This window comes from Oncorhynchus mykiss, chromosome 15 (assembly GCF_057628025.1).
Source record: "Oncorhynchus mykiss isolate SJ-2025 chromosome 15, ASM5762802v1, whole genome shotgun sequence".
NCBI classification, from domain to species: Eukaryota; Metazoa; Chordata; class Actinopteri; order Salmoniformes; family Salmonidae; genus Oncorhynchus; species Oncorhynchus mykiss.
Genome location: NC_143036.1, coordinates 30,403,889 through 30,416,275, shown reverse-complemented (window position 1 = coordinate 30,416,275; position 12,387 = coordinate 30,403,889). Strand labels below are relative to the sequence as shown.

The 12,387-nt window shown below is 42.4% G+C and overlaps 1 protein-coding gene and 1 long non-coding RNA gene across 51 annotated transcripts in view; one reads left to right on the top strand and one right to left on the bottom strand.

Moving 5' to 3' along the window:
• LOC149977435 (uncharacterized) overlaps nucleotides 1–12,387 on the bottom strand; it is a 171,295-nt gene that overhangs the window by 39,730 nt on the left and 119,178 nt on the right. The window lies entirely within an intron of this gene.
• LOC110489970 (sickle tail protein homolog) overlaps nucleotides 1–12,387 on the top strand; it is a 220,178-nt gene that overhangs the window by 180,655 nt on the left and 27,136 nt on the right. For all 50 annotated transcript variants that reach the window (XM_090199862.1, XM_090199880.1, XM_090199860.1 and 47 more), the window contains one exon: nucleotides 549–642. In XM_090199862.1, coding sequence (XP_090055988.1) covers nucleotides 549–642 — 94 coding nt within the window. The remainder of the gene's footprint in view (nucleotides 1–548; nucleotides 643–12,387) is intronic.

Here is a 12,387-nt window from a genome sequence, read left to right as displayed (position 1 = left end):
GGTATCAAATACAAATAAATATGGTTTCCCATGTTTTTGATGCCATTCCATTAGCTCCGTTCCAGCCATTATTATGAGCCGTCCTCACCCCCCCCCCTGTGATTTTAAAGGCTCAAAGTGAATAAAAAAAAACAAGTATTCTGGCTCCATCTCTATCTGTAGTGTTCTTGCGGCGGTGTGTCGTGTACTTTGTGACTAGCTCTAACCTTTTTTTTTTTTAAATCAGGGCTGTAAAAGTTATCACGTGTTCATTCCTCGCCGGCTGCCTCAGTAGTAGACGGCACAGGAGCAATAATTGACACGGGAAAACAAAGACCAGCAGACGAGACGCAGCTTTATTGTTTTATTTGAGGGATCCTTTTCACTGTAACACCACTGGACACTTTTTTTAACGCAACACCAGGATGGCTCAGTACAGCAGACTGTGGACTGTGTACGACATAGCCATGTCAGAGCGCACACCAACGTCTGGGTATAGGAGACCACTATCCAATAGTGATATATTCTGGCCTCCTCATTTTCCCTCTGGACGTTCCCCCCCCCCACAGGAATATCACGGATCACTCCTGCCTGAAGGTGTACCACAAGGACCCAGCACAGGCCTTCAGTCACGGCCCCAGACCCACCAACGTTGACACCAGGGTGAGTACTGACCCACCTGAGGAGCATCGAAACTGGGATACTGAACCAGGCGAGCCCCTGGTCTAACCTCGGGCTAGCGGGGCATCTGGAGGGTTTACAGCAGGTAGAACCAGCTCTATCCTAGACCCAAACTTACTGTAGGGTAAACCTGTCAACAGATGACAGGGTGGTATGGTTCAGTCTTCCTTATCACATTCCTGTCTGGGCAAAGAAAGATAGAGAGTGTAATTACTAAGTCCACACCTACTGTGGTGCTTGTGTAAAAAAAGGTACATTATTTATGACAGGTATTATTATTTGCAGCATGCCAGCCGTTCCCACAGAAACAGCTCCAGTAGGGAATATGCCAGTCTAGTTAGTCTAATGTACAAATAACACTGGCTATGGGGGCCCTACCCCTACCTCTCCCCCCTATCCTACCCTCTTCTCTCCTCTCTCTTAATAATCTGCTCTTCTTCTCCTAACCTCCTTCATTCACCCTCCTTCCCCTCATCCTCCCTCTATCCTCCCCTCCCTAAATTCCCTCCTGTCCTCCTTCTCATCCCACCCTCTCAGCGTCTGGGTAGCGGAATGCCACCCCCCCGTCCGTCCCCGTCCCCCGTCTTCCTTAATCTGTTGATGGGGGTCTTCTGTTCTCCGTGCCTAATTTCGGGTGGGATCGAGGGAGCCTTGTGTGTGCCTTAGTGCAGCTCGCCGAAAGGAATTGAACTCCATTCACAGGGCTGTTCTTTTCTTCTCCAAATCTCCTGCTAATCTCCCACAAGGCTGCTGCCTCCTCCTGTTGGTTTCCTGCTGATGTAGCGGAACTAAAGCGCAAAGACCTCATTCCTTGTGTGTTCCTCCCCAAATCCTTTCTGACCAGCTGACCCCTGTCCTCCCTAATCCTCTCCGATGCTTTATCTATCTAGCTGAGAGAAGTCTCCATGTGAGCTATATAGCTTTTTACCACCTGAGGAACATTTCCAAGGTGAGACTCATCCATGCTTTTATTACAAGTAGGCTTGACTACTGTAATGCTCTCCTGTCTGGTCTACCCAAGAAAGGCATTGGTCAACTGCAAAACAAACAGAATGCTGCAGCACGGGTACTGACCAAGACCAGGCGGAGAGCATATATTATACCGGTTTTAATGTCTCTGCACTGGCTGCCTGTGAGTTTTAGAATACATTAAGATCAATCCATGATTCTGCATCCCCATACATGTCAGACATGCTTTTAATTCATGTACCCATTAGGTCCCTCAGGTCTTCTGGCACTGGCCTTTAAACTATCCCAAAGCCTAGGACCAAGAGGCATGGAGAGGCAGCCTTTAGTTACTATGCCCCCAGCCTCTGGAATAGCCTGCCAGAGAACCTGCTGGGGGCCAGAACTGTGGACATTTTTAAAAGAGACCTTAAAACACACACCTGTTTAGCTTTGCTTTTCCTTAGGGTTCTTTTTATCCTCTTATGTTTGTTATGTAGTAAATACTTCAGTTTTTTATTTTCATTGTTTTTTATACTCCCCCCCCCCCCCCCCCCCCCCCCCTGTGAAGCACATTGTTTCATTCCACGTCTGAAATGTGCTGTATAAGTACAGCTTGATTTGATGTGGATTGCCATGCAGCACAGTGTGCACATGTACACACACGCACGCACACAATAATACTGAGTATTATTGCAGTTGTCACAATTACTTTTTTTCAATGAGCCCCAGCGTCATGCATTGTGTCTTTCTAGAGAGACGGTAGCTTTGCTTTATGGGAAGTGGAGTGTGGGTTCAGATTCCACCGTGTTTGACTATAGTACTGGACATCAGCGATAAAGAAAGTTATATTTGAGTCTACTTTTAATTGATTCTCTCATTTATGAAACTGTGCTTCGGTCTGCCTCTATAACCTATGAATACACTGCGTAGTATTTTATTGAAATGACTGGAACACATAGGAAACAAAGGAGAAGCCACTATTACTAAAGCAACTACTGCATGCGTGGCATACAACTCAAGTTGTTTAACACGGAGTAGACATATTTTATGAGCTGTGGTATGAAACGTGAACACACACACACACACACACACTACACGGATACCAGATCAACCCAGATCAAATGAGCTGTCTTATCAGCTTAACACTCAGAAGCAATTTACACACACTCTTTTTCATTAGACTACCAGACGACTCCAGGAGACCTACGGCATAGTTTTTTTTTTACACGCACGCACACACACACACACACACACACACACACACACACACACACCAAGTTTGAGTTTATTTGTTCTGGTCAGGCACTGGTGTATGATTTAGATGAAGTTGCGTGTCTCTTTAAAGGCCAGGGTAACTGCTTCGTTGTTTTTTTTAAATCACAGATTACCTTTTTTTTAAACACAGACCATATGAGTTAAGCTATGGACTTTGATCTCATCAGAGCCAGCCAATATTGACAAAGGCAATCTGGGATTAAAAAAGCAACAAAGCGGTTCTATTCTTCAAGAATCAATGGCTTTATTTAAAAGTTAAAAAAAAACGGATGTACCAATCACAGATTGCCTCATTTAAGGACCTACTCGTGAAGTGATACAGCTGTAATTGTGTATCATATTGTGAAAACTAATGTGGATTTGTAGTGGCTGGTCTGCAAATACTTTCTCTGCTTAATTTGACAAATTAATCCAATTAGATCCAGGAAAATGTTTTGCTATGATATATAATGACGGACAATTGTTTTTATGCAATTGAGATCTATGGGCATTGTTTTTCGCACACACACACACACACTCATAGGTCCCCAACACACACGAGTGCACCACCCCCCAGCAGGTTCAAATAATAATAATCAAAGTGGTTGTAGAGGGTACAACAGGTCAGCACCACAGGAGTAGATGTCAGTTGGCTCTTCATAACCGAGCATTCAGAGTTAGGGACAGCAGGTGCGGTAGAGAGAGAGAGTCGAAAACAGTAGGACCGGGATAAGGTAGCACGTCCGGTGAACAGTTCAGGGTTCCATAGCCGCAGGCAGAACAGTTGAAACTGGAGCAGCAGCACGACCAGGTGGACTGGGGACAGCAAGGAGTCATCAGGCCAGGTAGCCCTGAGGCATGATCCCAGGGTTCAGGTCCTCCGGGAGGGGAGGGAGAGGGAGCGAGAGAGAATTAGAGGGAGCATACTTAAATTTACACAGGACACCGGATAAGACAGGAGAAATACTCCAGATATAACAGACTGACCCTAGGCCCCTGACACGTAAACTATTGCAGCAGAAATACAGACCATATGAGTTAGGTTATGGACTACTCTCATCGAGTCAATATGACACTGGGCAATCTGGGATTCAAACAGCAACCAATATTTTACAAAAATTTATGGCTTTATTTAAAAGTCAAAACATTGATGTACAGTTGAAGTCGGAAGTTTACCTACACCTTAGCCAACTACATTTAAACTCAGTTTTTCCACAATTTCCCGACATCCTCAATTCCCTTTCTTATGCCAGTTAGGATCACCACTTTATTTTAAGAATGTCAAGTCAGAATAATAATTGTAGAGAATGATTTATTTCAGCTTTTATTTCTTTCATCACATTCCCAGTGGGTCAGAAGTTTACATACACTCACTTAGTATTTGGTAGCATTGCCTTTAAATAGTTTAACTTGGGTCAAATGTTTCAGGTAGCCTTCCACAAGCTTCCCACAATAAGTTGGGTGAATTTTGACCCATTCCTCCTGACAGAGCTGGTGTAACTGAGTCAGGTTTGTAGGCCTCCTTGCTAACACATGCTTTTTCAGTTCTGCCCACAAATGTTCTATAGAATTGAGGTCAGGGCTTTGTGATGGCCACTCCAATACCTTGGCTTTGTTGTCCTTAAGCCATTTTGCCACAACTTTGGAAGTATGCTTGGGATAATTGTCCATTTAGAAGACCCATTTGCAACCAAGCTTTAACTTCCTGACTGATGTCTTGAGTTGTCGCTTCAATATATCCACATAATTTCCCCTCTTATGATGCCATCTATTTTGTGAAGTGCACCAGTCCCCCCTGCAGCAAAGCACCCCCACGACATGATGCTGCCACCCCCGTGCTTCACGGTTGGGATAGTGTTCTTCGGCTTGCTAGCCTCCACCTTTTTCCTCCAAACATAACGATAGTCATAATGGCCAAACAGTTCTATTTTTGTTTCATCAGACCAGAGGATATTTCTCCAAAAAGTACGATCTTTGTCTCCATGTGCATTTGCAAACCATAGTCTGGCTTTTTTATGGTGGTTTTGGAGCAGTGGCTTCTTCCTTGCTGAGCGGCCTTTCAGGTTATGTTGATATAGGACTCGTTTTACTGTGGATATAGATACTTTTGTACCCGTTTCCCCCAGCATCTTCACAAGGTCGTTTGCTGTTGTTCTGGGATTGATTTGCACTTTTCGCACCAAAGTACATTCATCTCTAGGATGAATACCGCTCCTTCCTGAGCGGTATGGTGGCTGCGTGGTCCCATGGTATTTATACTTGCGTACTATTGTTTGGTACCTTCAGGCATTTGGAAATTACTCCCAAGGATGAACCAGACTTGTGGAGGTCTACAATTGTTTTTCCTGAGGTCTTGGCTGATTTCTTTTGATTTTCCCATGATGTCAAGCAAAGAGGCACTGAGTTTGAAGGTAGGCCTTGAAATACATCCACAGGTACACCTCCAATTGACTCAAATTATGTCAATTAACCTATCAGAAGCTTCTAAAACCATGATATCATTTTCTAAAGCTTTTTAAAGGCACAGTCAACTTAGTGTATGTAAACTTATGACCCACTGGAATTGTGATACAGTGAATTATAAGTGTAATAATCTGTCTGTAAACAATTGTTGGGAAAAGTACTTGTGTCATGTACAAAGTAGATGTCCTAACCAACTTGCCAAAACTATAGTTTGTTAAACAAGAAATTTGTGGAGTGGTTGAAAATCTAGTTTTAATGACTCCAACCTAAGTGTATGTAAACTTCCGACTTCAACTGTACCAATCACAGATTGCCTCATTGAAGGACCTGCCCATGACGTTATACAGCTATAATTGTGTATAGTAAGTATTCTGAAAACTAAAGTGGATTTGAAGTCGCTGGTCTCCAAATAGTTTCTCTGTTTGAATTTGACAAATGAAACAAATTAGTCCATTCATATTTTTTTTGCTATGATATGCAAATGAGCCATAATAGCTTATGGCAGGTTTGCCTTTAAATAAGGACCGGGGAAAGTCATATACACACTTTAATGCTGAAGTGTCCACACACACACACACACACACACACACAAAGAAAATTTGCGATCATAATTTTTACACCCACAGTGTTAAATTGAACAGTTTCTAAGTAATTATATGTGATTTACCGAAATAGTGTTAAACTAACACTTTTCAAAGTATTGATACACTAACACCCCGAGAGTGTTGGGTCCCTAACACAATGGGTGTTACATATTCAGACTTAAATGAACACTTTATTAAAGCTGATGCTCTTACACTTTCTCAGGCTTAGGGAATTAACACCTTTCGTGTTACCGTAACACATTTTTGGGTGATGTTTTAACACTGTAGGGTGTAAAGCCTTACTGTATTTGCATATGTATTTCCCAGGGTGCCATTCAAGTAAATTTTAGAGGTACCATGCCTGTGTTTCGATGGCTGTCAGTGAGTGTATAAGTGCATATTTTATCATAAAAGTAACGCTGTTGACAATAGATAACTTGTTTTTTACAATGTCATACTTCGAAAGTCTAGTTTTACCCTGACACACTGGTCTGAAACTCCTGGTTTGCAGGCCACATCGGCAAGTCAAAAAATGCTGGCTTACAAAGTGTTATATCATTTCTATTGGAGCTAGGATAGCCAACGATTGAAACTTTTTAAATCACCCACAATCTGCAGTTAGAATTACTGCCAAGGTAGGGAATATTTTTATTCGATGAGGCTGTTGGCATCCAATAAATGTTGCATTACCGCCACCTACTAGACTGAAGTATAAGTCCCTTATACTTTGCTTAAAATATATATATTTTAAATTAATCAACAAATGCCCTGCCATCTAACCCTACACTAAAAAAATACACACAAAAAACACCACCCTACTAGTTAAATCTATTTAGTCCTACTTCGGGTCATCAGCCTGAAAGGATGGGACAACACCACTTAACACACCCTGTAACTCTTCTGATGTCAAGTCTCGCACACACAAAAACCTCTCTGCAGCTGCTACCACAATGTCTGCGACTGACCTTCCATCCCTGCAGTACAGTTGATAAACATTGCTATAAATGCCTATAATCCAATCTCACTGAAACACCACTTGTTGGTTTATCACTCACACCACTCCTCTCAGGATCCCTCCCGTTTGAACCATCTTCCTCTACTTTCTTCACTGCCTCAGCATATGACAACTTCTGCACTACTCTAACCCTGGAATCCTCAACCTGCCTCTCTCGCACTGGACTTTTCTGATCCCCAGACCCATGGGCACCCCTACAATTGACACATACCACTACTTTCCCCAATGCTACACATTCCTTTGTCTCATGCACACCTAGGAACCTCCCTCCTACACACTGCTGACACATGCCAATAAGCTTGACACCTGAAACAACATAATGCATTCGGCACAAAAACTTATATCCTAACATCACTTTCTCTTTCACCACTCATGCCGCCCAAACGACGAGCATCACAAACACCGGGAATTTTCCGCTTGCTTCAGTTGGTCAACTTTCACATTTACCGCTACCCCAGTAATCACTCCTTTCAATGGCACCATTTTCTCGAGGGAAAAACAATTCACATCTCTTGCCCCCATTCGTTTAACAAGGAGTGCCTGCTCCCTCTGACTAGAAACAAACAATTATCACAAGACCACTTCTGGTTACCTTCACTGGTTCCACAGCACCCAACTCTGTTTTCACCCACCATGAATCCACAAATGGATCAGCCAAAAGGCAAGGGTCCACTTTTTCCAAAAACTTCACTCCTACTGTCACAGACTCATCTTTATCCTGACCCTCAGTGCAAGCCTTGGGCTCTGAGAACTTCACCATGCCTACCACCTCAGATACTTCACCCTCATTCACTTCCATTTCTCCTTCTGTCTTCGATCCGGCGCACAGCTCACTCTGCTTACACTTTCTACCATTCTTCTTTAACATGCCATCTCCCTTTTTTCTGCCATTTTAACCGACTCAAGCTCACCCTCTTCCTCCCTCTCTCTCTCTCTTATACCTCCTCTGCCTCTCTTTCTCTCTCCATTCCTCTGTATTGCAAGTATACTTAAGTGTACTTACGTCTTCTTATGATAATACTGCACTTCTCCAGACATACATTTTGTTGTAGACCTCTCAAGGGACGCTATTTAACCGGCTGTCACAATCTCCGTACAATCAGCCGAACCCTGGGGGATGTAGTGCTCGACAGTGCATCCCACTTGTAAAGCAGGTGCTTGGTCTGGATGTTCTTCTATACCCAATAGATGCCGCAACGTTTTTCCATTTCAAACAAACGTGCTTCGGTCCACCGTCTTGTTCCCTCTTCCAGGGACCACATAGAGGAGATCGATTAAAGAGACTACCTAAACCATCTAAACTGGGATAACCATCTCAATAAACGGGTGAAATAAGTCCAACCGCTTACAGATTGGATTAGTTTAGAAAAATGTAGGTCCTTTATCTTCGTGTCGTATAAGTTCAATTAATCAATCAATGTCTATTTAGACAAACTATTCTAAAAAAAAGCAACCTGCATGCAACTTTTTTTAGCTCGGGGATTCGATCTAGCAACCTTTCAGTCACTAGTCCTACACTCTAACCACTAGGCTACCTGGCGCCCCAGAGTTAATGGAAATGAACTCAACACAGTCGTGTAACAACAACACCACCTGGTTAACACTTCATTTATTCACCGAAAATGACGTCAAGTTCAATCCCTCCCGAAATCAACACTCAGATATGACTCACAACACTTTTTACCTCAACGCCGAGATTTTAACACCCGCAAATGTGTGCTTTATTCTTGACAGATGTGAAGCTGAGAGTGCAGATGTTTTTCTAAAACATGTTTCGAGACAAATACGCCTTTCTGATGCCTCCTTGTGTTAGCCGGCTCTCTTAATTGCGAAGCCAAACACTGGCATTCTCGGAAAAGAGCAAATACAAATAACCAAAGAGCAAATAATAGCCAAATGAGGACTGCACCTGTTTAAACGCAGCGTTTGGAGTGGTGGAACCCTGCTGCACGTCTCAGTAGGGCTATCCATTGTCCCGTCTTCTCTAAGAAATCAGTGAGATCGTATTTCTGCTATTGGTCTCCATTTGTTTTGTTTTCCTCTCAGAGATTGTTTCCAGATGTGCTGGGGGTTAACTGGATTAGTGGGGTTATTTAAGTTAGCGGTAGCCATGCTCCCTCAAATGGTGACTACATGTGTGCAACGATAATTAGTACACTGTAAAGGGGTTACCGTGAATTTTACAGTGGCTTTACAGGCAGCTCAGTGGCAAGAAAGATTGTGTATTTCAGTGATTGTGTATTACAGTACACTGTAAAAAATAAATGCGGTATCGAAGCAAGTACAGTGTAATGACACACAGTACAATACTGTAAAATGTACTGTATTATACTGTAAAAAAAAATAAAAAAATGTATGCTACCGTAATCGGTGTGAATTAATGAATGAATTGATAGGTGGGGATTGTATTTCACTGTGATTAAAAGGGATTGGTGCAAGCAGGATGGCTGCTAGGTAAAGTGTTTACAAACGTTACAGAATGTTAATGAATAGTTGGTGTTTCATATCGCTTGCACTTCTACAGGCCTTAACAAAGGCTTCCAAACTGGCAGTGACTACAGGGCACAAACAGACATGGCAAAATTCTCCACCAGTTAAGACTTGCTGCCGTTCCAGTCTGTTCCCTATATACATTTCAAATTGATGGGATACTATAACCACAGAGGAGTTCAATTGGTGCAGCGTTCTCACTCACAGGTGCAACAAATATAGCCTCTTTCAAGGCACACCTCAAAATGTGTTAATGAGACAGAAACAACAATAACATGCACCACTAGTGGTTAAAAGGTTTTTGGCGCTAAAACAAATATGTAATGTATTCTGTGGGGTGGAATTACAGTACCAGTCGAAATACATCAGTTCTTCCCCACCCACATCTTCCCACAATGCACCATCATGTACAGTATGCTGGAGTATAATACAAAAAATAACTGTATAATTTACAGTTTTCTGTTACAGTGTATGCTTCCATGCAGACCAGACACAGGATGCTTCATTTACATCAGGGAATTGTAAGAGGTGACTGGAATAAAACACTTCCACAGTACATAAGCCATATATTCCTGACAGTCAAGTAGCCTATTAAATAGGCATTACCATTTTATTCTAGTCAAAAAAAAATCCTCTGTTGTTTGTAATGTTCTTACCAGACTCAGAAAGGTAATCTATCTAGTGTCATTATCAGAATACAGGGTAGGTATTAAAGTGTCCTTAGGTGTGCGCTATAATAGGTCAGAGCTGGGCAATGAGAAGGGCTGCTTGTATAGGTGGTAACTAAGTCCCCCCAAAATAGGACACCTTTCCATTTCAGTACTTTCATGTCTTCATAGCTGGAGATTGAGGAAGATGACAACATCATGGTGAGAAGGGTAATAATCTTCACATTGCTAGCCTCAAACAATTAATCCTCCTTCCTGCTTCTAGGTGTAACAAACAAGCCATTGTTCACTTCAGGTTATGAGTCATAGGTTACATCTGTAGAAACCAAAAACTAAATCTAGAAGGGGAATTCTTAAGATTCTAACATTCTCCACAAGGTTTATCAACGAGCTTGCATTAAGAAAGATCCAGTATACTGTATAAGATACATAAATCATGTTTAATGTTCCAGAAATGATTAAGTGTTTACTGAATGGTTCTTTCTAGAAGTGAACAGCAATGAGCAGCATAATAGGGAGGGTGTGACGTCTGATGTGTTGTGTGAGAGGTGAAAGGAGACAAAAGCTAAAAGCCTGAACAAAGACTCAAGACTGGGCTGGATCCGCAGCTAACAAAGACAAACTCGCTCATTGGCTGATAAGTGAAAACACACCGTCTTTATTTGTATATTGTTCAAGAAAAATCTGTCTGGGAATATTCTATTCGAAGGCTATGGAACAACGTGTAATGGAGACTAGTGGAAAGCGCAAGCTACTGAGATCAGACACCTCGGTGTCAAAGTCAAATGTTTTCACGCGTCTCCTCTCTTGGAAATGCTCAATGTCAAAACGGTGTCTCTGATGGTTTAATAGGATTATTATTTTCTTTGCCACGGTGGACAAAGTAACTACATACTTCGCCCTAACAAAGAAAAGGCCCCAAGTAGTTGTATGAGGTCAAGCACAGCTGTTCTATGCAGTCTGTGGTGGCTTGCCAATTGTACCTGAAGTAAGCAATTCCTTTCACCCTCTTGGAAGACCACTTTGCGTCTTCAATATCATGACCTTACAAGGCAGCGGTTCCAGGTTTGTCCGCAGACATATAAAACATTGCCTTTAACAAATAAAATAAATAAACTCATCCGAAGATGGCGACGAACAAGCAGTGAAATTGGGAACATTTGGTTTGAGTTTGGCTCATGTGGACTTTTTAAAGACCTCAATCTACCGTATTTCTTTTCACTTTTCACTGCCTCCTCAAGGTTCTCATTAGAAGGACAGCAGGTCTGGGAGAGTCTCAGAAAGTCTAGTTTCATATGGGTACTACACCAGGCTATTAGAGTCCGGCACCGGGCCAGACACACACCCGCGGGAATCAGGATTGGCTGAACATGAAAGAGTTCTGATGGAGAACTAGTGAGACTTGTTGTATCTCTATTGGTCTCCACTGGAGTCCTTGGGTGAGCAAATAGGGCTATTCATTGTTATGATGACAGTTCATGGGCAATATCTCTCTCTCTCTTATACAATGACTACCAGCTTGGCAAAGGCACATTTAAACTGTCTGACTTCAGAGAGAACTCTTGGTGGTCATACGTAGGGCATCAAACAGTCGCCAGATGAGATCCTCTGAATGGTGGGTTTAGTGTTTAATCAAAGAGAGCAGGGAGATGAGTGGATTATTCAAGTATGAACAACAAAACACACAGAGAGAGATCACAATAGTAGTCAAGTCAAAGAAAGTCACTGTATACAAAACATCTCCAACAGCCATCATTTTGGCCATGTGTATGTATTAGTTCTGTACAGTAACCCCAGGCTCCTGTAACGGAAACATCAAGTATGTATGTAAAGTATGTGGAAGCATTGTGTTGATTCAGATCAGATAATTGGATTGATGTTAGACTATTCATTTGCCTCCAAAGCAGGTGGCCGGCCACCAGAGACACTAAACCACAGCAGTAGTAGTGCATCCTGAAGAAATTAACTCTCTCTCACAACGCTGACCCGTACATTCCTCTGTGTAAAGCTACACATACTCTCTGCCCACTTTTAACTCCATAAATCAGAGAGCTACTTCAGTCATGCCTTTCCTTTAACTTCGCTGTAGCTGAATTAAGTTAGTTTCAAAATCCACAGGTACTCTGGGGTCCTTCATGGGTGGTCATTGCAGACCAAGCTGCCTGTTTAAAAAAGCTGTGCCAGACAACGAAACCTGTTGTTAATTTATCAGCTACTTCTTTCCTGCCTGTACGCACATAGTTGAAATCCTTCTCTCTCAGTGTTTTCACATGTGGGCTGTTTTTAAAGACACACTGTTATCAGC